General features: G+C 40.7%; 1 protein-coding gene across 1 annotated transcript in view; it reads right to left on the bottom strand.

The window, feature by feature from the left end:
* Window positions 1-1218: 1218 nt before the first annotated feature.
* The window catches only part of LOC113029761 (uncharacterized), a 66246-nt gene continuing 40509 nt past the window's right edge, over window positions 1219-26955 (bottom strand). The window contains exons 16-22 of the mRNA XM_026180757.2: window positions 24663-24753; window positions 12119-12228; window positions 11714-11788; window positions 10560-10653; window positions 10422-10462; window positions 5283-5385; window positions 1219-2434 (exon numbers count right to left, since the gene is read on the bottom strand). Coding sequence (XP_026036542.2) covers window positions 2051-2434; window positions 5283-5385; window positions 10422-10462; window positions 10560-10653; window positions 11714-11788; window positions 12119-12228; window positions 24663-24753 — 898 coding nt within the window. The 3' untranslated portion in view covers window positions 1219-2050. The remainder of the gene's footprint in view (window positions 2435-5282; window positions 5386-10421; window positions 10463-10559; window positions 10654-11713; window positions 11789-12118; window positions 12229-24662; window positions 24754-26955) is intronic.

Here is a 26955-nt window from a genome sequence, read left to right as displayed (position 1 = left end):
CCCATACTGTTCACTAACAGCCCGACGCTAATTTGGGATAAAAAAAAAAAATACTGACATGCAATATTTTGCTGGTTTACCACAGATTTCCAAGGGACCACACACACAGCAGTGAAGTACCACACATGCTCATTTGATAAAATTAGGTTAGGAAGGAGACCGTAGTGTGCTTTTCTGTCTTTGTGAGAGAAGAGCTCATGGTGTGGAAATTAAGAGCCTGCATGTACTTGTGTGCGTAAATGTGTGCATTTGTGTTTGTGTGTGTGTGAGAGAGGCTGACTAATCCCTCCACAGAGCTGAAACGAGTTAAAAACACATCAAAGGGAAGCTTAACCTCTGTGAAACCTCACCGGGTTTTCAAGAACAACAAATGATCATTCTCCTCATTGTTTCCAGGGGGACTCTTTTCACCGCCGCGCTGCTGACTTTTCCCTCAGTCCTGGGAGTTTTCAAAAAGCCTGTGGTTTCATTTTTAATGACTGTGCCATTTGTGAAAGTGTGTGTGTTTGTGAAAAGAATATGCGTGTGTGGATGTGTGGGTAGGTGCACACGTGTGTGTTTGCACATAAAAAAAGGATATTTTTGAGTGTGACATGGCAAATGAGGAAAACAAAGCTAACAAGGACATGCAGCTCCGTTCGAAATCATTAAAATGTATGACATCCTGACCAGCTATACAACCGCTATATATATATATATATATATATATAAATATAAAGAACCAATGAAGGATAAAAAAAAAGAAAAAGTGGGTTTGGAAGACAGGAAGGTGGACACGGTGACAGAGAAAGGCAAGATGAAGAAGCTAGTTGTGGCCTGAGACCTGCTTTTCCTAGAATTCTCATTATCACAGTGTTCCCTCTTTATAACTTTGGATATGCACATGCTTCCTCTGCGAGGGTTTATTTGTGCGAATGAGAGTTGCTCTTATTCAAACACTTGAAACATGAATAGAGGAACGCGTGCCCTATAGATCTACATGTTATCCCAGGTCCCAAACTCATTTTAGATCTTTTAATGGAACGATTTTACTTCCTAGAAAGGTACTTACCCGTATCAGCGTCGATGCCTGACTCAGCAGTCGTATAATTTTTTTTACAAAAGCCTAATTAACGAGTACCACTGCCAGTTATTGTTACAGTACAAGCATCCGACTGGCAGAAATAATATATTTTTGGCACACTGACATGCAAAACAAAAGTGGGGAGGAATATAAAGCCGCTTGCAAATATGTGTTTTTATTTTGCTACCGTCACAATACGGGGCACAGAAAAAAAATCAATAAACAGTTTTGAAAGTATAAAACATAATATCAGACAGCTAATACACCCAATCACGCGAGCACGCGCTCGCCCACAGTCTCTCAAAGAGACACAGAAGTACACAGACACATAATGTACTCAAACATAGAGACGCACGGCCACATTCACCGCAGCAGACGCGGGACACGTGGTGCACAGCTGGAGCATAATCAGAGGCTGCGTTACTGCCATTTACATCAACGTCTGAACCACGCCTGTGGATGGATCATGTGCTGTTTCTCATTTATCCAAGCGGGACTCATCTTCAGATCTACTGTTTAACTCTATCTACATTAAGTTTCTTGTTTTGATTAGTTCATTTGTGCATTTAAGGTGCTAAAATCTGGTTATAGCTCAAGTGAACTGTTGGGAATTTTCAAATAAGTGCATTTGAGATTTTGTGCTCACTGCTGCAGTTTTGCTGCAGAATAATATTATTAATTGAAGATGTAATTGCTTGAAGCACTGAAACATTTTTGAGGACACAGTCAGTTATCATAATTTTAAGTCTATCTAAGTAATCTGTCAGTGTGAATGTTTTCTTGGCATAAATCGTTGCATGGAACAGCAGTACCCTTATAAATATGGCTGAAGAAATTCCATTATTTTCTGTTTCCGAGCGCCCCCTTAGGCACAAAGAACTGTGGGACTTGACTTTGACCTGCAGGACATTAACCTCATCCTGGGTATGCTCCCCAGCGAGAAGCTGAAGGTCAAAAGCCATGGCAGGTCAAAGTCTTTAGGGGGCTTCATTTTGCCGGATTCCTGCTTGTCCCCTTAGACCCGGCATCTTCCACAGAGGCGGAGAAAGCGCACTTGGAAGACGGCCTAATCAAGGACGCTTTATCCGAAGCCTTGGACTCACCTGGTCTCCCTACTCCGACTGTAGTCGGCTTGGTTTGAGTCCCATTAGTGTCCCCTGTCACTGGGACTATACTCAGAAGACGGGGCAGGTCCAGGGATGAGGGAAGGGAGGCACAGATAGGAGGGCTGACACTGAGAGAGAGTGGGAGGTGGATGGTGGTTGTAGGGGGAGGAGGAAGGGGCCCACTCCTCTCCACTTGTCTATGCATGGACCTCTCTTCTTCCAGCTGCCTACGCAACCGCTTATTCTCCTGACTGAGATTGCCTAACTACAGAGAAAAAAAGAAAGAAACATACACAGAGAAGCACATGTGCAGACAAAGAGATTAATATGTTTGTGTAGCCAAAGGAACAGTGGCACATTTTTGAGAAGTTTCCAAAAAACACGGCTCTCCTTTAGCCGAAGCAGTGGAATCACACAACTCGAATCAAAGTTAGCAATAAATATCAACCATCAAAAGTGAACAGCTATCGTGCTTATCAAGTAACTGACATTCCATTATGTGATTAATTCATCATCTTTCACAGTCGCTTTCATGCCTGTTGAAACAGAAATGCAAATGGAAAATTGCAAGGGGGTGGGGGGGTGGGGTTCAGGATTGTATTGTGTTCACAGTTTGAAATGGTTGCAAGAGGGAGTCATGCGACAGTGTAAATTTCTACATGAAAACAGCCAATTTGAGCGATCATTAGAGGTCGATTTAACACAAAATCATCCGTGACACAAAACAAATCGCACATCGTCAGGACATGATTGGGCTCCCTGAAACACAATTATAGACTAGCTAAATTGAGGATTTTTTGTTTTATTTGTGTGTGTGTGTGTGTGACAAGGACATTTGGGTAAAGGCAGCGTGGAGTGTGAGTTAAAACATGGTTTTTAATACAAAAAATAAAAGCATTTATATTTGTTGTAAAAGCTCGGTAATTATATGCAAAATGTGCCAGTCTAAAAATTGCAATAAGGTAGATAAAAGAGAGAAAAAGATATGAAATAATGTATTTTTAGCTGTGAGTACGAGTAAAATAAGAAATTAAAGGATGTAAAGACAAAAAAGACTCATCGGGTAATGACAGTTGCACTCATCCACATCTGTTTTTAAGTGTGTGCGTGTAAAAACTACGGTTAAAGAATGATGTCACATTAACATGTCTGGCCATGTGTGAGTCTGCGTGTGTGTGTGCGTGAAGGAGAGAGAAAAACACAAACGGAGATGAGACAGACACATTTCCGGATGGTTCTGCTAATATTACCCGTCCAGACATCGTACGCATGCACACAGACACAGAGAGACACACACATGCTCAATAAACTCTGAGCACGGGTCTTAGGCTTAACCCTCGAAGAACCAATGGCATGTCGACGTGTCAAACGATCATAAGATGCTTTACTATCCTCAACAGGCAAACCTCCTGCAACACGTCCATTTTCAGTCATGCCAAAAGCAATAACAATTCTAGATGAAAAACACAGAGTCTGACATTTATAATTAACTGCACGCGACCGGTTTAATTTTTCTCATCTTTTGTGGCTCTGGATGCTTTTCTAATTGTAAGGCGGGGGGGTTGAAATTAAAAATCACAGCTTGTCTTCTCAACCTTAACTTTCCGTGGGTGAATTGGTGTGCATATATGTGGATGAAAAGGACACAAGGATGTGTATAAGTAGGGGTGAAGGGAGTTAAGCATGTGTGCGTGTGTATTTTTCCACTGTTTGTATAGTTTTAATGCAAATTATGGCAATTACAGAACTATAAAAGAGTTGCATAAAAACTGTTCAGCTGCTTAATGCCTGTTTTAATTGTCGCGTGTAGCCACGAGACAACCTGGATATCATCAGAAGAACGATACCCTGCTGCTGATCGAGTCTCGAAAAGAATCTCGATTTTTAGTCCTCTCGTGTTCGTCTTCATCTCTGTTAATTTTCTGTGACGTTTCAAAAGTTTGCATGAAATTGGCTTGACAGTCGGATGGAAATCATGCATATGTGCTCCGTATAATGCCTTTCGGCGAGTGAGAAAGCGACGGCGTCAAACCAGTTTGTTACTATGAGTAAATACGACTGATTCAAGGAGACACAGACCTGATTTGTAACCCAACGCCTTTCATAATCTGAGTCATTCCATTCAACTTCTTTACTGATAGCTCTGTGTGCGTGCGCAAGTGTGTTCACTGCAGAGTGAGGTGTTTACATCCTCTCCTTTCCTGACTGCCTGCGTGTATGTGTGTGTGTATACTGTCCATGTTGGATCGATGTGTGTAATGATTCACACTAGAGATTAAGAGGTGCTATTACACACCTGACCTGTTAAACAACACCTCTCTCTTTCTCTCTTGTCTGAGTTCTCCTCTGCGTTTCTCCATGTTCCTCTATCCTAAACCCACAGCTAATGTCATTTGCTCTTCACTGAAACAACACTGCATTAAAACTTCAACAAGTACTAGCTTTTGTCATACCCCGTCAATCAGCAGGCCACTTCACAAACTAACAAAAGTCGGGTGAGCCGCTCCCTAGGCCCTGGAGTTTTGGAGAACTGAGGGGGCTGAGGAGTACTTTTGATTTGTCTCTTCTTTGGTGATTTGTTGACTCTTGTGAAGCTCAACACAGTAAAAAATGTCAGCATTTCCCAAGAATATTCCTCTGTGTTTTTTCCCCCACATTGTTTTATCACAGCGGGCCATTTCCCTATGCTGTCATGGAGAGATCAGCACGGCTGTATTGATATACATCTCTCTCTCAGTTTCATGAAAGGGAAATCATTTACCAGTGGAAAGGAACGTCACTGCCTTTTCCCGATACGATTTGTCCCCCCCCCCCCGCACACACACACACCCCACTTCCCCACACCACGTCCCTACATCCCGCACCCCACCCCGCTGCCGATTTTTCACTTTTATCGTAGGAAGAGGAAATGGATGTCTGCGTGCGCCTCTGTGTAAGTGCGCTTGTGTGTTTGAAGTTGGACGCATGAAAGCTTCCTCTTCTGTGTGAGCTCAACAGCAGGTGGGCCGGTGTGTGGGTGTGTGTTTGTATCTGTCGGGTAAAAGGACTGTCAGGACCCGGTGTGTACGTGTTCTTGTGTGTGTCTGTGTGCGTGCGTGTGGACGAGCGCTTACTTGTTGATTTAGCATTCCGATGGCCTCCAGGTTGCTTTGCAGTCTGGTCTGCATGTCCTCGATTTTGCTGAGGTTTAGAGCGACGCAGCCCTTCTTTTCCATGCTGCAACACAAGTGTATGCACACAGGCAAACAAACATACATGAAAAATAAACTCTTTAAAACAGTACAGGGAGTTTAGCGGTCTGAGAGAAAAAACAGAATAACAAAACTCTTTCCTTCTTGCAGATCCTTTAACTGCCTTGTCTGTAGTTTAGCTTAAAAAGCACATTAAGTTTACACTTGCTTCTACCTATTCTTGCACAATGACATGCATTTGCCTGACTGAACAGTTTCAGTCAAATGTCCTCGGAAATCTGCGGCATAAAGAAGTTGGCGTGCATCATCTTCATTATAACTATCTTCATTATAACTTATTACTAAACTCAAAGATGGGTGAGCAAATGGGTTCCAGAAATCATTAAATTATATAAGAAAGTGCATATAAAGCTGGGGAAAAAAAACAAAGCAGCAAAAAACAAAAACAAAACAAACGCAAGCGCAGCCAGGGAACATTAAGAGTACAAGAAGCCATTTAAGATTTTAACTGTTTATTAAAACCGTTTTGGGAAATGACAAACAAATGTTAGGGTCTCCTATCTTCAGACCGAGGGCTGTCTAAGGAATGTCTATTAAATTAACGACGGTGGATAATGGTGCTCTGTACGGGCTGAAGAGCTTGCTGCCCCCGCTTTACGCTCTTTCTTTCATGCCCCAGTGAACCTGTCCAGTTAGCATTTGGAAAAAAAAAACCTTCTAAATACTTTATTGAAGAGTTCTTAGCCCATTAAAGTACCACTGTACCTCCCCAATGTTAATTTTCTTGTAAAAGAGCAAGCTGGGATTTTCTATCAGAGCAGCGGACGGGAAGATGGTCCCATTTTGCCTCAACTGAGAAGATGCACGCACTCATTGAAACGCTAATAAATAGTCCCATTGTTCCTGTAGATGCGTGCGCACGCTCACACACACGCAGTCATAAACTTTTGCCCTTATTAGTCGCAACTGAAACCATTTAAGATGTGGAAGACACTTGAGGAAGACACAAATATTTGAATTGACATTGTTTTCGGCTCCCGTGCATTTGCAGCTAACAAAGGCAACAACAAAAACAGTAGATAGTTATAACGCTGCTTAAAAACGATTTTTGAATCATTTATATGGATGTAATATTATTTTGCATTTCTATGGATCATCATACAACTCTGAGTTATAGCATGTAGCTTCGAGACTGAACAAAAGAAATGGTTGCTCCAAAAAAACGACACAATTTTTTAATGGCAAAAAACAAACTACAATTATAAATATATCTAGATAACATGAATATTTTTGATAAGTTCCCCCAAATATGTGCAAGAGAAACACAAAAAAAACCAATCCATACATTCCCCAGCTGACAAAATATAATCTGAGTCCCTGCATATTAGCCAACTAACTAATTTAGCTTGGCCAATATAAGTGAGAAAACCTAATTTCCTGAAAATGACATTTATAAACTGAACATAATTGCCACTGACCCTTGCAGATCTTTTAATTTCACACCCTAATGATGATACAAAGAACATTAATAAGAGAAATGCAGAAATTTCCTTTGATCTTTCAAATTTTGAATGCCGCTTGAAAGACGAGTTCCATGAGTTTCCATTGCTACAGCGAAGGGGGAGAAAAAAAAATAACAGAAGACACAAACTTTAACCACAAGCCAATTCCATAAAATCCAAAGCGCCACATCTACACATTTTCCTCAAATGATTTAAACGCTTTCCTACGCGGTAATGTGGTCTTCAGCAGATCATGAATCATCTCCGCTGCTGAGACAACTGTGTGAGATTTATGCACTCGATGTGAGAAACCGGCGAAGTGCCGAGCGCTTGGCTTGGCGCCCGTGTAAACATGTGTTCCTGTGTTTACACGCAAACACAGATGTGTGTAATTAGCAGCCTAATCCAATCAGTGTGTGTATAATTACAGTCATTAGTGTCAAAGCCAAGCGGCCATGCTCTCTAAACCAGGCAATAAACTACGTGGTTCCTCTCCTGCTCCAGTCTCACTCATCTTTCTTATTTACTGTCCTCATTTTTGCTGTAAATTTTATGCAAGGCTCGGCTCTCTTTTCACACAGCCTCCCTCTCATCGCCGCTTTCTGCTTCTCTGTCACTTTGGTTCTCCTTGTTTGTACAAATCCTCTGCTGTGATCACTGGGTGCTCTTAATTGGAAGCACATCGTTAGCGGTGCAACTGATGAAGCCTGATGCTTTATGAGCGCTTCCCCCACATGGGTTGTGTCAGGCAGCCACTGAGTCAGTGCTGCCAGAGGCAAACAGCATCAATCTCTGTTTCCGCCACTCACTGCATATCAATGTGTACTGGTATCATATTTTCAGATATTAGCAGAAATCATTTTTGGGTTGTAATGTCTGTTGTCAGAGTTTATCCTTCTTCTTTTTCTTCTTAATAAGCATTTCTGCAGGAGAGAGGTGGGAGGGAAAGGAGGGGCAAGCAGCATCGAAACCCATCAGGCCACACGCAGCACTTTAGAGGGAGGTACAAGACACTTGTATAAGTGATTATCATGAGGGGCTTTAATGAGATTGTTAATTGACACTATGATGTTACTGCGCAACAAGAGTGTAACAAACCTTTTTAGTATCACCGATCCAGGGCATTAATTGTGCACATAACAACTCCTATCATTGTTTTTTAGTTTGAGCAATACCGCTTTTACCCGTAATGGCAAAATAGCTTTTTACTTTAACACTCGGCTACTTATTTACACAGTGGAAATGAAAGGCAAGGTGTTAGTTTGATAAGAGATGTAATTTGGTCTCCGTGGCCAAAAACCTTTGACATATGGACTGTAGATTGTACATTGTTTAGGATCAAACTCTACAATCTGTTCTATGTCCAGGGCCACACCCCTGCATTGATATTACTGTCCTCATAACAAGGTTTCTAAGGTAAACAGATAAAGTTTTGCTTACTTTTTAACTCTTTCCCCCAGAAAAATGTGGCCTTCCCTGTACCCACCAAGACGACTTTTGGCACCTCAGATGAATAATTTGACGACCATTAGAATAGTTTCCGAGTTTTTGCAAGAGTAGCTGCATAGGCAGAGACCACCCTCACTAACTTTCAATGCACACCCAGTCATTTTGTCCTATGGGGAGGCCTGAAATATAACAGAAACAGCTCGGTTCAGAAGCGTTACTCCTAGTAGGCTTTTAAGGGATTACAGTGCAAGAAAAATATATATTTGAACATCTACAATTCTACAACATCTGGAAAACAGCTGCTGACGAGGATTACAGAAACGGCTACTAAATGGATTTGGATAGACACGATGTAGTGTAAACACCGTTACACAAAAATGTCTGCTCAGACAGACATGCTTTTTGTCAAAACATCACCTTATTAACAAGCGCTTATTAGATCTGCGTGTCTAAATCTAAGTTTTCCCGTCCGTTATGGCAGCAAATTGAGCTACGAGTTGGCTGATGCTTGGAGATTTCCTTATCCTTCATCCACTAGGTGGATTTTGAGCAGAAAATGCAAATAAATATGCCAATATCATTTTTGACTCTTAAGATTTATATTTGCATGTAAAAAAGCTTCAGTTTTGCGTAATTTGTTGAGTTTTACGTAATTTGTTGAGGTTGAGAAATGCAGAAAATTTCGTTTACCGAGCTAACACAATTGCGGTCCCCTCCATCAGGCCTCTCCGCGCCTCCCTGTGGGCTTTACTTTTTCACAAAATAACAAATGCAATGAAAGGCCTTCTCATTCAAGCAGCTTTATAACAGTAGGTCAGGTAATCATAATAAATTTCTTTAATAAAGGCATATCTAATGACAAAACCTTCACCCCGTGTTGACTGCTGTCAGTGATAGTGACAGCAGACAGACATTGTTAAGATACCCCCTGTCCCACTAGTAATGAAATTTACACTCTGAATGTATACGGCTGCCTTGCAATCATGACATTATCTATTGCTTTATAGAAGTGCAATTTTAACACATATGGCATTTTTTGGTAGGTGCGAGTGTGGGGGAAGGTGTGGGCATACTAATAAAATAAAATAAATTAGGAATCAACATAATGAAGGAATGGAATAAAAAAGGGGGGCAAAGGAGGAAGAGGGGCTGGATGGGGGTGACACAATGGAAGAGGCTTTCATTCACTGTTTTTATCTCGTTCCGTGTTATTATATTCGCTCAATCAAAACCCTCTCTTATGCATACATCTATATGAACTGCCTCTCTCACTCTGTCCCTCTCACTTGCTCATTCGCAATTATGAGGGAAAGACAAAGAAAAGCGATTCATCTTTCTGTCGCGGCCCCTTAATGATATCATTAAAATGACTGACAGCTTTGAATAGCACTGGAAACCTACCCCAGTCAAAACAAATCTGATCCGTTTTGGAAACAGAGTCTGGTGGTTTGTTAGGGGAGGGGTGCAACATGAGCACATGTTAAAAAAAAAAACGGGGTGAGGTTAGAATGGGGCGTGGGCGGGGGAGCTGTTAATGAGGGGTACCTTAGGGGGGCTCACACTTGGGGTATGGGGAGAAGCGCTGCAGGCAGGTGCCCCCACAAACACCCCCTCTCCCGTACGCGCGCACCCTCTTTTCTCACTTCCATCCTACACCCAATCCCATCTGTGCCACGTTCGTTTTCATTGGCTTAATGAACATAATAAATATATCTCCTCTCTATTGATGAATGCTATTTGGCAGCCACGGGGGTGGCAAGCAGGAGAGGATGGGCACTTGATTGAAGTGTAATCATTGTTAAAGGCCCAGCATGAATAACATATTCAGATTGACGAAGAAGAAATAAAACAGCAGCACGTGCGCACACACGGGCACTGCTACGCACAGGTGGCCGGGCCCGCGGGGCGTTTCATTCACAACTTGGCACTCCTGCTGTTACTATCATCATCAGCTTTGTTCCGACCAGATTGTGTGCGAAAGAGCCAAACGTGGTGGCTTTTGTTACATGCTAAACTTTGATCAGCTGCTGAATGCAAACAAACGTATGCCTTTAAATGTGTGGTCACACACACACACATACACGTGCCCACATAAATGTAGATGACTCACGTTTTCCTGTCTTGCTGTACTCCCCAGTCCCGGAGATGGGCCTGCAAACAATTATAAAAAACAAACCTGTTTATGATTGACTCGCTCTTGTATCTCCTTATTTGTAGTTCATTGCTTTTCCACTCTGCCCCTGTTCACCTTGAAGAGTTCCATGTCTTTCTCCTTCTCATCCACCGCTTCTTTCAGTCTCTTTACCTCCGCCTTCAGTGTGTCATTAGCCTCCTGAAGGCATCTGACAAAAGCAGAGAGACGCGTTAAACAGAGAAATATAAATAGAGAGGAAGAATAGCAGACACCTATTATCATCAAGAGACTCTTGTTAACATTGCTGACAAAATAGTCTTTCAAGCAACACCAGTGATGACCGCGTTTCTCTCTTTTCCAGAGCAGCCTTTAACTAGCAGTTCAGACATCATCGCATACACGCATATACTGTAGTCCATTATAACACAATTCTTTTTGCACAGCATTTATCACTTACCCTAGTGACTATCTATTTCAGTATCTTGCTGTGCCCACCAATTTCAGACCTATTAAGAATTCTGAAATTGTTTTATTTGCAGGGGGGCAGGAAGCAGACATTTTCCGGTTAGGGAATATTGCTCTTTTGCACAATATTATTACTAGATATATTATATATTATTATTTTTTTTGCACTAACTTGTCTTGTAGCACCTTGGTTCCTGGAGGAACGTTGTTTCGCCTCACTGTGTATTTTTAAACTGTATATGGTTGAAGTGACAATAAAGTTGAACTTGGACTTGGACTGTGTTCATTATGAAAAGGAACCATTGAGGGAGATGTGATTTCGACAAAGGTGTATGGAGTCTGTTATGCACAAGAGCCACATGATAACATGACAAAAACATAAGCACACACGAGCACACATGAACGAGGACACGTGTGAGTGGAGACAGAGGAGAACATGGTTACGGTGGTGCTGGGTGGGGATTATGAACGTATGGCACTATAGCTAGACAGCTTTGATCTCTGGCATGAAGAATATGTCACGCCCATGTATGCGTGTATTTATGAGACATGACTAAACAGAAACACTGTCAGGTGTGAGTATGTCAGGGAGTCTACCTGAATCACCTCAGCATATGCACACACACACACGTACACAGACACACTTCATGCTGCCTCACTTCCAAACCACCGCCAACCATCTTCAGTCATATTCCCTAAATAAAGCGATGTACAGGGTTGAAACGCATTCATTCGAACATACTTGTCTACAAACGCAAACAAATCTAGCTACTGAAAAATATCGCTGTGCCAAATATACTTACTCTTTCTCTTTAGTGATGACAAGCAGAGCTTTGTTTTGGGCTTTAATCTGGGCAATAATGCTCTCACTGGAAGCCCTTAGTAAGGAAGACACATTTTTTAATGTAATTCTACACAAACTAACACATCAACAGTTTTTGGCTGTCCTTTAGTTGTTTGAATATAAACAAATAGATCAAAATGCACCATTAAACAGGTTTAAATATATAAAATCAATATTTTCTACAACATAAAGTATTTTGTAGATTGACCTTGAACTGTAGCTACACATAACAGTACACTATATGATACACACATATTTTATAGCATGTGCCAACTAAGAAAACATTAATAACTTCCTTTTATTTCCTTAAATCCTCTGTTTTTATTTTTTAAATTCACAAAAAACATGTTGGGAGTGTCCATACTTTTGCTCAGTGATCCAAAGGTTGACATTAGTCATGACCAGCTGGCTCTCGTGCAGAAGCTTTGCATTGTCAGACCGCGTCCCCTCCATCTTTGACCGGAGCGTGATCACCTACAGTCGATACAGTAGCCAAGAATTATCCATCAAAACTTAAGCAGTTGCAATCTTTTCAGCATTTCCTTATTGCAGATATACTGCCCCCTTTTCTATACTTTACCCAGCAGATTAGTGAAGTACACACCGATATTCACGCTAACCAAATCCCAAGTAATTTAAACAGGTTAGCAGCTTAAAGTATTTTTTAAAAATATTAACATCCTGCAGCTTCACACATTTATGGACTGCATGTCTCTGTCTTGTAAACAGACACGCCTGTGCACACGCTCAGATGCAAACATCATATTAAATATGAATGTGGGGTGGAGGGGAGCAAAGGTGTGATTAAAGAAAAGCTAAAAAGCAGGGTAAGTAATGCTTTAAATAGAGGGGGTGCAAAAAGGGTGAGACTAAATGTCAAAAATAGAGCATAATGGCAACACAAGAGAAAAATTAGGTAAATGGAGAATAATGGAGGATGAAAGAGATGGCATTTGCAGACACAGGTATAAATAGCAAGGTGAGGTATTAAGCAGGCGGGAGGGGAGATGGAGGATTTGGTGGGTGGGTGGAGGGGCAGAAGCAGACTGGAGGCGAGATTGGAGAAAGGGAAAAGATGGGTGTGGGGTTAACAGGGACTGGATGGCACTGGCCAAACTGCTGACTTTTTCATTCTGCTTATCAGTCAGGACCTTTCCAGGCCTAAACTCTGGGGACCCTGACATATTACCCTTATCGCCATAGAAACACCTTGATATGCCATACCATCTTCCCACAAAGACTTGAGCAAACACAGAAAAAGTTTCCAATATGTGGGCCGTGATTTAAGTTTATAAAAATGTCAAATGATTAACCCGAAATGTCAAAATATCAACTGCAGGTATGAGATGAATCAAGCACGGTGTGCATCTGTGTGCATATCTGCATGTGTATTTTCAATCTCACACGTGCACAAAATATATATTTTATTATTTTATATTGCCAACGTGTTTCCAGAAAGTTAAAGAAGATTTAAATTTAACACATAGATAAGACTGATTCTGTTGTTGCGAAAGAAATTGTATTCCCGAGCAATCAAACAAAGAAAAGTGATTAAGAATCATTATAATTCATTTTATCATCCAGTGACTTCAAGTGAGCATAACAGGACAAATAATGGTAGTGAAAAGTGAAGGAGGCAATGATTAGCAAACAAAAAACTATCAGCATTAAAAATAAAAGAGATTATTGTCTGTAGCGTCCAAAAACTTTCAGAACTCGGCATCTGTTTCCTGATGATTGAGCATCCATTAAATATGTTTTGCCCATATCCAGGTGGGCTGCAGGAAAACAGAAAAAAACCCACACTTTTAGTTGCCTGAGGTCAAGGTTTTTAAAATATTAACGAGTTTATCTGACAGAAGTCAGTCAGCCCAGGGCTACAAACAGAGGCACCAGTTCAAAAGTTTACAACTTCTAAAGCTGATGAATTTTTCACCTGCACAAGAAAATACGAAGCAGCAGACAACACATCGGGTTTTGTTTTTCTTTCACTGTAAAAATTCAAATATGTTGCAACACAAGGAAATCCATGAGACACTCATTTGTTTAATACCTTATGCATCCACTGAAAAAAACAGAACTGACATGCATAAGAGTAAGCAATGAGGCTGTGAAGACACCAGTGACACATAATTAATAATTCAGTTTGCGTAACATGATGAAAAATTGCGCTTTTAATTAGGATTGGATTAAGGAAGGGTTGCATTTCAGCAAATAAGCGCTGAAGAGAAACCGTGGGATCGGTGAAATTACATCAAGCAAATCATTCAATTTTGAAGAATAAACTGAGTCAGGCTATCGATTGTAATTACATTAACAGTGGAGTAAATATTGTCACTGTTTGTGACTTCATCTTGTGTTTTGTCTCGTGCTCTGACGCATATTCACATGAAAAAAGTTCTGTTTAAGCCGTCTTGGCAAAACCCCCGCATATTAACACACCCATATTAATTATAAGCGCAAATATATCAAGCTATACCATTCAAAAGATCAAATAACACCCACCCACGCAACACATGGGCGCACGTACACTGGCAGGATCTGCGGCATGCTGTAATGACAGTAATTACCTGCGGTCTCACATTAACATCTCCCTCCTGAATGTCTGACTGGCTCAGCTAGTGGAGGGATGTAAATCGCAGCACAACTCTGATGTTGCGATTAGGTCTAAATTACACATCATCACTCTGTTTCCAGCAGTGTCAAGGGAGGCAGAGAGAAGGGTTTGTGAGAAAGAGGGAGGGACATTTGTAGAAAACGGATGGTGTGGGGGGGGGGACAAGGAGGTGCCACTGCAACAGTGGGGAGAAGTAAGTCAGCACACCTGCTTAACATTTAGATTGGTTTTGTTGCACAAATATTTTAGCAGATGATGGGGGCTAAAAGGGGCAACAAAATGCATTTATAACCAAGTTTGGTGATACCTCTTGTCCTTTCAGCTTTATACTCCAGAATATGAGTTGACTACTCCTGCGCTGGTGAAAGATTTCAAATCTTTACAGCTGCTGTACCATTTCTTTTTTAATTAATTATTTTTTTTATTTATCCTACCAAAAAGAAAAAAGAAGAAGAAGAAAAAAAAATGCCCGAGTCGTTCCAGCCTATGCTTTTCAATAGATGCAAGCTAGACTTTGCTGGACTCCAACATTTTTTTCTGAACCTATACATCTGAATGAACTTTCATGACAAACCTGAAAGCATACCTGCAGATGGAAAATATAAAAGGAAGAAAGAAAAGAAAGAGAGCAAATGATTGTAGAGACTTTAGAAGTTAATAGATTTTCCATCTTTTCTATTCTCCATGGAGAATAGAAAAGCGCATTGGACAAAAGTGTATTTTCACTAAAAGCCAACAAACCGTCCAAGGTCAGGGGATAAACATGCGTCAAAGCAGACTTTTCTTGGTAATGAGAGGAACATAAAAATGAGTATAAAATCAGAAACAGATAGCCTAGTTGTTGCTTCTACAACCATCAAACCGCTAGAGCCGAATATGAGCCATTACTCTGTTCCACTCAGCTCATCAGAGCACATCCTCTCATCAAATTAATGAACACATTTATTGTTAAACACGTTTTTATAAAACATTCATTCATTCTGTCTAATTAAAAGACCCAACAGGCCTGACATCACTTAAATATGCATACTTATCACTCACATGGTCTGAATTAAAGATCCACAAGTGCGTGCGGGGCTCTGTGTGTGCACTGTATGCGTGCATGTATGATGGTAAAAGAGAATGAGGCTTCCTAAGCAGGCCTTCTCACTCTAGGCTTAATGGTGGTAATCGTGGCGTGACCCAACATTAAGACAGTGTGTGCGTGTGTTTATGTGTGTCCCACTCTCCCTAATGGTGACGATGATGACATGTTCTCCATTAGACTAGTCAGTGGGCCACAGCAGATCTAGCATATTAATGATGCTGATGATGGCTTCTTTAATTACCTTCGTCTGCTGCTGCGTGGCCTGACTCCTTTTCCCCGATTCCTTTCATCACACACTCTCCTACGCATGCTGCTGGGTTGTTTATCAGTGGTTGCCATTACTGAAATCCTCTGTCTTGCATCTAGCCTGTGTGTGCACAGCTACATAACCAGCCTTGGTTGAAGTTTCACAAGCCCCTTCAGGAATCAGTAGAAAATAAGTTTAAACTTGTAAGGCATACAATGGAAATATTTTACCAAGTTCAGTCAATACGCCAGCACTAATATAATATCAAACAACATCCAACCTTAGAAATAATTCAATTTTGCACTTTTATTCCACAGATCCTGTATAAAGGAGGGTAAGCTAGTCCTTGAGGCGTAACAGGATTACTGACAAAAAAAAGAAAAAGAAATGTGCAAATATTGTCGTGCAGCGTCTAAAAAAGAAAAAGAAAAAGTCTACGTTTGATGAAAAAGTCAAACAACAGAAAACTGTAAATGCGTTATGGATTGAAGGGATTCGCAATAGCACAATGAGTGGTGTTTAGTTGTCCGGCTGACCGGGTCGCACAAGTGCTTAAATAACAGCAGCAAAACAAAAGAGCAATTTTAGGGTCTGAGGTGCATCCGTGCTGTTTTGTTTCAGTGATGAGTTTGGCAAAGCACAGAGTTACGGGGAGGAGGCGCTGCCCCAAAGCATCTTGGGGGAGAGGGGAGCGGGAGATTGACAGACGGGTTGGTGTGAAGTCTGCAGTGATGCGGATGCTGTAGCGGTCCATTGTGGCGAAGAGAGAGCTGAGCAAAGAAGCAAAGCTGTTGATTTACCACTCGATCTACATTTCTACCCAAACCTACACACGTGAGCTCTAGGTAGTGACCGAGAGAATGAGATCATGGTGGTAATAAGCTTCCTCCAAGGGGTGGTTTGGATCTCCCTTAAAAATATTCTAAGAACCTCAGCATAACTCGTTCACATCGAAAGGAAACTGTTAAGGTGGGCCGGTCAACAGGCTAGGATGCTTCCTGAATGCCTTCTAGGTGATTGCTTGGAAGCCGCGGGGAAGACCGAGGCCATGCTGGAGAGATTACATCTCACAGCTGGTGTGGAAACTGGAAGAGCTGGAACATGCTGCCAAAGGTGTGTGTCTCTACTTAGGCCGCTGCCGCCATGATCTGCACCCAGATAATCGGCAGAAAATGGATGGATGGATAAATATAGCATACATTGCAGTACGTGGTTTGCTTTTTAACTGCAAGGCATTTATACATAATTCATTATGTTCTCCTGCACACGCAAACACACACACAGATCCACACACGATGACTAATAAATAAAAATGTGCCAAGGTCAATCTCCTCATGGATGCTCTTAGTCCAGTGTGGTAGCTGAAAACTCAGCGATGTGGGGCTATCACACAACACAGCTTGTAATAGAGTGACACAACACAACTCTTGGAATCTGTGAGGGCGAATTTAGCAGAGCTAAACCTTGTTGCCAAGGTGAAATAATTAGATGTTAACCTTGAATAATTGCAGTATTAGTATTTTCCCTTACTTTTATTTGATTAATTAAACACTCTCATGTTTGATTTATTAAAAAAAACCAAACTAATTTCCACTCGTTTTAAAAGTGTTGTAAATCTTGACCAAGGTGACAAACTGTTTATAAAGTAAAACATGAAATGAAATAAAATAAAAGAGCTATGACTGATGTGAGTCTGCCTATTTTGTGCTTGAACGAAAAGCTTAAGAAATCCAACACATTATCAATAAAACAAAAACCAAAGGTGACAGCAAGGAGGAGAAAAAAAACCCTTTCAATACACCTTTTTCTTATCGCCTCTTCCTTCCAGTCTGAGACTAAATTCTTCCTGCCATATGTCACCTCTATGAACCCGTCTGTACAGGAACTTTTCATGGTTTTGTACTGAGACAGAAACACAAACGTACAGCCTTCTTTGGTAAAGAAGGATATTGGGTGACAGCTAAGAAGGACGTGAAAAGTTATAGCAACAACATGCGAGGGGAAAAAACATGGTTAGTTTTCCTGCTTGACTGTCCTTTCCATCTCTCAAATGAATTACAACAGTGTAGCTTAATGAGCTGTGTGGGATGGTGATGGGACACACATGCACACACACTGTGCAAATACAAAGTCCATTCCATGGTTTAACAGTCAGACAATTGGGCAACTTCTCTTTATTCATCAACTAAACAAATGAGCTTCATTTGTCTGTCCTCATTTCGCCATGTGTGTGTATGTTTGTGTGTGAAAATGGTGATCAAGCGCAGGTCGTTCTGAGCTAATTAGTCCAGGCTTGGGGGCTTCTATCAGGTATAATGAGTGAGATCAGTGAACAGCTACAACCGTTACGGCGAACCGACATCTCAAGTGTCTCTAAAATTTGAAATACAACACGTTTGTTTTGCATCCACTTAGCCAGATTGCAAACAAAAACCACAAAGATATTTACAGGCTTGCACATACAACATGCTGTTTTGGTTTTTTTTACAAAAATCTGGAAACAAAAAGTTACGCAGTTGAAACTAGTTTGAGTGGTCCTATTGTGACTTTTTCTGGCTCAAATGAGAAAATCTTTCCATATTGCTTTAAAAAATATTTTTTCTCATTTCCAGGATTTCAAATATGGGTGTTTTGTGAAGCCATGAATCTAAACAACCAGTCTTTGGTGCCTAGACCTTCAAATGTGGACTTTTTAAAAGAGAAACATTACTTATCCATGTCCGTCCGGTGTTGCTATGGCTATACCTGTCCGCATTTCTGTGCCAGCAACAGAATAGCAGTATTTGTTGCCCTGGGGTGAGAACGCACGAGTACTGGATGACATGATTTGATGGAAAATTTCTATTAAGCAGTTAGGACCACAAATTTACAAAAACATATTGGCAAAACAAATGAATAAGGCCCTAATTCTAGCAGTCGAGTCCCAGACAGTTGATTCTGTTCATCTGGATGTAGCGTTTTCAGTGGGAGAAACGTTTCGTCACTCATCCAAGTGACTTCTTCAGTCTCAGCTGACTGCAGGTTTCCCAACCTTATAAACTGTACATTTGCATAAAGCTCTTCCGTGTTAATCCAGGGGTTGTTTGTTCTCACTGAAGTATAAATCACATATAAATCAACCAAAACCATATATTAATAATTAAAACCCTTAATTTAAATATGTTTTAAAATATTATATTGCAGACAATGATGGCTGGATTGACATAAAAAGACAAAACAATGGCTTTTGGGGGAAAAACTTCCCAGACCTTCATTACAGTTATCCTATAAAATGTACCTCAACTGGATTTAGATCACATGACTGACTCTGCTAATGCAGATTATTCCAGTTCTTTACCTTTAAAAACTCCCAGGTTGCTTTTAGATTGTGTTTTGGGCCACTGTCCATCTCTCCTTTGAAATGCCATCTAGTCAACTTCGCTCCAGTACAGCTGAAACCAAGCAGATAGTGTATCCCTATACAGTTCCGTCTTCTGTCACATCATCAATAAACAGCAGTGATCCAGCGCTGCTGGAAGATATGTATGTCAGTGTGTCACACTGCTTCCACCACACTTTACAGATGAAGTTGTATGCTTCCAAGCCTTCTTCATACTCATTTTCCTGCGATTTCCATATAACTTCATCTCCAAAATAATGTTGTTGCAGAGCTGGTGTGGCTTTTATTTTCAGTGCAATATCAGCTTGGTTGATGCAGTGTTTAGCACTGTCAGCTCCCACGCTACAAAGACATGATTGTGAGGTTAATTGGTAATTATAAATTGGCTGTAGGTGTAAATGTGAGCATGAATGGTGGTCCGTCTCTCTGAGTTAGCCCTATGAAGGACTGCGCTCACCTCTCACCCTGTGACACATCCTCATTGGTTAATACAGTTCATGCTGACTTTAGTCATACAACTATTAAAAGATTATGTTTAGGGAAATTCCAATATTACGTGGACCTAACTGCACATTATAGCGACATTCAACACACCCTTGCGCAACTTAAATTTATATTGTGCATTCACACACTGATTGGTACAAATCTACAAAGTATTTTTACACATTCAGATGCAACTTTGTATTTTACGCCCCCCCCCCCAAAAAAAAATACTTCATAACAGAATTTGTATGCAGTTAAATACTGCCTAATGATTCATTGTGGGAAAAGGTGGTAACAGGAGGTAGCAGGATGACTCTTTGTTCCCTTTTTTTTTTGGCAGTTCTATGTTTTTCTCAAGGATATTAACAAGGGACCAGACTTCTCTCTGTAATCACTAGGCAAGCGCCCCGCTGACTCAGAGTGATTAAAATCTACTGTCTAATTGTATTTGTACAGATGACATCAATAGTTGTAAAGATATTTGGGCAACTAAAAAAGTTTAAGAACATGAAAACATGCTTATAAACTTTGCTATCTGAAAACTTCTCTGCAAATTCTCATTAAAACTGCTTGAAATCTTTAACTTCATGCTCAAAGAAGTTGAGGTAAACACACTAATGACTATGATTGTGTGTGTTGTGTGTATGGCTGAGTAAATGTGAGGGAGAAGGAAAGAGGGATGATCTGATCAATCACAAAAACATGCCTTATTTTTACCCTGATTGGTATTTGAACTGGACTCATGCAGAGGGACAGGACTAAGCAAAGTGTGCATGTATCTCTTCGTGTGTGTGTGTGTGTGTGTGTGTGTGTGTATGTCCTGAGCAGCATGCATGGAAGTGCAAAACTGACTAACATGCGAATCGTTAACTTGATACCAGAAAAAAGATACTAAACAAACCCAGAAAACGCAAACAAGACTCTTTCGCGCACACCTACGTAGTATACACTGTGCATACAAAGACATACATAGAGAAAAAGACAGAGCTATCTGAGGTTCAGCTTCTGTGCACCAAGGCAATTTGTAATATAGATTTCCTCTATAAGCCACTGTAGAGTACCATTTACCATTTCAAACCCTTTGATTTTTTTTCACCATTGGATAATTCATCTTCTGCCGCTCAATAACCGAGATTGGGACCTAATGAAGGAGTCATAGTCACAACGGCCATCACACAGGTGTTTAAACACAGTTTGGAGTCAAATTCACTGAAAAGCTCATTGGTTTTTGAAATGATGGAGGACACGAAGCATGCAAAGGAAAAATGCAAAGGATTGTGAACAAGGGTGGGTCAGTGAGCGCATAACATATACAAATACATACTTTTTGATGCATACAATAAAAAAGTATTAGAGTGATTAACTGAATCATTTACAACCAGATGTAATCACTGTACTTGCTCATACAGTATCTTGAACTTAAACCCAAAGGTTACTGAAACATTACAGTTACAGTTACAACAACACCGGTAGTATTGGGAGCATTTTTATTAGCTGAGCAATGTGTTTCAGCCACAAGCCAAAACATGCACATACTACTTAGGCTGCATGAACTTTTACCACTTTAGTTACTAAAGCGGAAAGCAGACTTTAGGTTCCATGCCAGAAGGCTCTACTCTGTTTCTCCTAATACTAAAAGGCCAGAGAGGAAGTCCATTATTGATATTGGCAAGATTCTGAACTCATCTAACTTGTCAGTCCATTAAGGTCACCTGATAGGGGTTTGCAGTGTCTGCTTTACTATCTTAGTCATTAGATGCTCATGGCTGTTGCTCCTTGAAAGGCTGTGATGAAATACTATGATGCGATGGGTAAGAGCTGGATGTGAACATTTCTTACACTTTCATATTAATCCATTAAATATAGGGCTATAGCCTGTTTGCTCAGCTTAGCATGAAGTATGGAAACAGAGGGAAACAGCTAGCCCAGTTCTTTGGAGGCCCCGTAGAGTCAGGCTAGCTTGTAAAGTGTGCCCACAGTTTTGCAATCCTGTGTCCACAAAGTTGTGGGATAAAAGAAAAACAAAAAAGGAACTGGAGTTTGGGATTGGATCAGCCAAGTAAGTCCACTTTAAGAAATCTTAACAGTAAAATCAAGGAGTTGACATTTCACAGCTTTCATTGTGTGTTTAATGTGTACTTCATGCCAAAAACAAAAGCTTCAATTTGAGGCAGTTTAGTAACCTACAGTTCAACTAGTCCAAAAATCTGTGTGAAGACTGCAAACTCAGGCACAGATTACAACATGAGTTAGATAATGGTCTCAGAGGCCTCTATTCCCAGGCAATGGGACCTAGCTAAACAAACAGCTAAAACATGAAAGCTCGCTTAGCTCAATAAATAAATAAACATCACAAAGAAAAGTATCTTGAAAAATTACTGTATAGATAAAAACGGGAATCAATCAAAAGTAAACATGATAAAATAAGGAACTTAAATCAAAAATCAACGTGGGTACGGTCATATAAGGTGCATTGCTAGCTGTCCCCGTGGCAGCGAAGCTGAAACAGATGCTAGAGAAGGTTTTCAGCTGCATATCCAGTAAGCGGTGTACTTTCCATTAATTATCCACAGCTATTCACAACAGCCACAGTCATTTTGATGACCTCTGCATAAGCTCATCGAGGAACCCAAAAATCCAAACGGTGTGTTGATTCCAATGAGATTCAAGCAATTACAGCGCTGATGAATTCCCTTGGCAAGTATTATGGATGCATTCCAACAGCTAGCAGTTCACTATCCAAGCCACAGAAACTTTCCTTCTTAGGTAGCATATCAATCCCTCCACGTTTCTTCTAACCGCTAAGATTAATGTCTCTGTCCACACGAAAAGTCTTGAAGCCAGGTAAGGTCACACTGTGGTCCACTAAGTATGTGCACCAACATCTCACTGCAGTGCTCCAAATAGTACATGGCACAACACTCTGTGCTTTTCCTCAGAGAATGGTCTTAATCAGCTCGCCAAGCTCATCTGTATCATTGTCTAAACGCACCAAATACCCCCTGATGATCGCTGGAACAGCTCCATCATTGAAACCCCAAAGTTTCCTGTGTGGGTCCTCCAGGATTACAGGCCCTGCACTGGGCAATAGAACTGTCAGCACTATCAGCTGGTGAACAGCCCCCACTGCAAGAGTGTAAACTGAAGAAAAACCTTTAGTAGTACACTAAACTTGACTTTGCAAGACTTGCAGAACAAACACTAGATGTTTCAGCTTAGTATAAATCACAATGAGCAAAAAAAAAAAACCCTAAAATGTTCCATTCATGCATCCATTTTCTTAACCGCTTATTCAATTTAGTCACAGGGATCTGGAACTTCTCCCAGCTGTCATAGGGTGAGAGGAAGAGAACACCTTGAACAGGTTGCCAGTCACATCACAGGGGGTTACACAGAGAAGCAGACAACCACGGACACACACTTACACTCCTACGGCTAATTTGGAAGCCCAGTTAACTTAACATGCATGTCTTTGGACTACCTGATGAGAACCCATGCAGGCACAGGGAGAACATGCAGCAACCTGCACATAAAAGCCCCAGCCGCCGCATTCAAACCCAGAGCCGTCTTACGGTGAGACAGCAGTCTATTTTTGAAACTGTATTTTTTAATGATGGAAAGAAAAGGAATTTACTGTATTTATTTGTGAACATTTAATTGCTAAATTTTTCCATAAGAATAAGAAAACTTCATCTTGATGGATTAAGTGCAGATAAAATTAAAACCATGGGGACTGGGAGAAGAAAAACAACTTATTTATCTTATAAGATGTTTCCATATTTTTGAGGAATTTCCCGAAACGTGTCAGCATGAGGAAAAAAAAAATCCTTTAATATTGCAACTTTTATTATAGAAGAAAGAGACCTTTTTTTTCTTGATAATTCTTGCACTAGCAGTCATTGGCACGTCTGCTTCAATCAATAGTCTGACATACCTCTGACAAATGTCATGCAAAATTTTTGATCACAGACAACAGAGAAAAGAGAGCCAGCCACGCAGCAAAGGCAGACATGAAAGAGTTTTCAACACTCGTGAAATAGATGAAGAACTCTTCGCGAGCACTGACATGGCTTGTGACTGACCAATCAGCTGGCCTTAGTTGGTGTCTTACTGGCCCTGGGCTATCACAATTGTCAAGCCATGGTGCACTAAACAGAAGAAAGGAGAGCCGTGTTATGTGGACTGCATTATTCACAAGGACAGAGTGGAGGAAAAAAACGGAGTAAGGTGAAGGAAAGTGAGTGAAGGGGAACAAAATGAAAAGAGAAGAAAACAACAGAGCACATGAGTGAGAGAGGACAGAAAAACAAGAGTGGGAAAGAAAAGAAGGCATGAAAGAGAAAATGAAACACATAAAGAAGAAACTTGAAGGTAAAAAAAGGGAACAAAACACATAATCAAGGCATGAGAGAGCACCGTAGTGTGGGGAAGCTTACGGCTGGATTCAGAGTTTGTCAAATCTAAATGAACATCACTTCCCTACACTGGCTATGGCCCTAATTATCCATTCTGCCTTTGTACAGCGGCAGCTCAGCTCTGACAACTGCTCTCCCTTGAGATTCCCCCCAGCTCCCAGCTAGAACATTAGGGAATATCAGGGAATATTACACCTAGGAATTAACGCTCCAAATCACCTTGCTAGGTTTAGGTCCCGCATATACCCCTCCCTTTCTTGGACAAGATAATCCTGGCTCTAGCACCGGATATATGCCACTAATCATCAAAAAGGCAAGGGGTGGGGGGGTTGCAGGGAGAGAAGGAACAGCAAGGAAGATCTTCAAGGGAAAGGGAGAATAGAGGAGATCATGAGTATTAGTATTCATGTTTATGTAGTACAGTACACCTGGCTTAAATGTTTCATCCAGATGGGTCAGTGAGAAAAATCAATAGGCTGACTGGTAGAAGAGTTAGATAATCGCATTTAAATAATGAAGCGGTAAAACCTGGCATAGCTGTAATTTATGTACACACAGTATCAATTCATTTTCTTCTCAGCAAACACCTCACCTGCGTTGTGCCCCGAGCCCTTTTTAAACAAACACCTGAAATTATTTGGGAAGACTGCGTCACTGAGGTTTGGTGCGTATTTCTTCACCTGGTCCAATGCATCCTGTTTCTCTCTCTCTGCTGTGAGTTTCTGATGGACAGCCTCTGTCAGCTCCTTCTTCAGCCCCGCAGCCATTGACCTGCGAGCGAAAACAAAACAGCCGAGCTTAGTATCATCCTAAGACGAGGCTTATCAACGAAAAACAAAACAAAAACACAGCTTAAGTGAGTAATTCGTTTTTGGTTAAACTGATTTCATTATTCAAATGTATTTTACAAATACATTATTTCCATTAGCGCAAAAACAAACAGAGACAGAAAATCCCGATCCGCGTTAGTGTTTAACGCAGGCCCCGTGAAGTGTGAGTATGTGTGTGTGGCAGCCGAGCTAAGGGAATGTGAAGGGGATCAATATGAAGGGGTCTATTCCTGCCACGCACCGTGCGTCCGTGCGTGCGCGAGTCAGTCAGTGTCTACGAGTGTGTGTGTACGTGTATGCGAGCGAGACTGTGTGTGCCGGCTGCCCTGGCTACAGCCGAATCAATACGACAAATGATTACCATTTCCACAAACCTCCCTCCACAGCCTCACTTCGGCCGCTCTCGGGCCTCGACACCCCTCCGCCAACACTCCACACAGACACACACACACATATATATGTATATATGTATATATATATATATATATATATATATATATATATATATATATATATATATATATATATATATATATATACATATATATATATATATATGTACACACACACACACATAAACAACCCCCCTTCCCTCCGCTCTTGACCCATACCTCTAAAAAGCCGATATAAAAATGAGAAATTGCAACTTTATGAATAGTAAAAGCATCCGGGCCTTTTACGGCCGAAAGTTTTTTGACCATAATCTGAAGTTAGCATATTATTGATTTTACAGTTAAAAAAAAGAATGACTAGGCAGGGAAAGACCACAAAGTCAGCATCTGTCTATTAGTTTTTATTGGCTTCTGTGTTAAAACGACTCATCCAAAAATATCAAAACCTTAATAGAAAGCCCAGTATTTACCCAACTAAATCTTTCTAACACTGGTGATAAATGTGATTTATACTTCATACTTAAGTTCATTAATCAGTCTATTAAGTGCTAAAAAAAATGCAACTTTAACTTACTACCACTTTTGTCTGTTCTGTCTACAACTTATTATTTTCATTATCGTTTAATCTGCCAATTATCTTTCATTTTTAATTATTTACACTGTCTAGAGCAGTTCCCAAGGACCCAAAACCTAAAGTGTTTTCACATGATTATAGGTTTTATCCTCTCAGAAAGACAAACCCCAAATGATAGAAGATCAAATTTTTAGATTTGAAAGGCTGGGGAAACTTGTTTTGTCATTTCAGATTATATTTGATTACTTTATAAAAAATGTCACGGATAGCTGTTGCATTAAGAGATGGCCGATAGCAGAAGGGTGACAAAAATAAGAGAGAAACAAGAAGGCGATATCTCTAGGCCACCAGTGCTCTCCTTAGATCCTACAGTTTTCCTTGGGTAAGAAGTGAATGATGAAAAAGTAATGATCAAAAAAATTATGAAATATGAAACCTTGATAGTTATGAAGGCACACCAGCAAGAGCTGGGCAATTTTAATTAATTTTCTTCTCAGATGATTAGAAGGCGATAAAATGAAGAATAAAAATCCGTATACGTTTGTATAATGAAAGGAAATCGTAGCCGACTACACTCAGAATCCCTCGCTAAATGTTCCTCAACAACTTTAAAGCTGAGACTAATAAAGCAACTCATTGGTAGCAAAAGTTGAAGCAAAAGCCGTACAGCCAAAACAAAAGGAAGAGAAAATGTCTGACAGATCGGTCCGTAGAGAGAACATATGATAGGATGAACAGAGTGGGAGAGAGAAGGAAAGAAAGAGAGGAGGCGTCCTGTGGAGAAAGAAGGGGGATTTCCCACAGCACAGATGGAAGCCATTAGCATGGTGCTGTTGCTTAAAAACCTTTCATGTCTTTGCAGTTATTAGATAATACCCGGTTAACAGTAAACAGCATGATTCTGCAAATGGATATAATATGCAGGCACAGCGATTGTTTTACCATACAGCATCTAAAATTGGTTAAAATCTAATAAAATGTAATAATTCAGAATGTAACCTATAAAGTCTCCATACTGAGTTTTAAATTGTCAGTTGACGAGCAAAATGTTCCATGGCTCAACTTAACCAAGAAACTCCCCGAGACGGAGACCGTAGCGGTGAGGTCATGTCGAAGCCAAAGCCGCAACCACAACTATGCGTGCACAAACAGCAACACACAAACACACACTCGACTG

This window comes from Astatotilapia calliptera, chromosome 9, assembly GCF_964374335.1.
Source record: "Astatotilapia calliptera chromosome 9, fAstCal68.1, whole genome shotgun sequence".
Classification (NCBI taxonomy): Eukaryota; Metazoa; Chordata; class Actinopteri; order Cichliformes; family Cichlidae; genus Astatotilapia; species Astatotilapia calliptera.
This window is presented reverse-complemented; position numbering and strand designations above follow the sequence as displayed.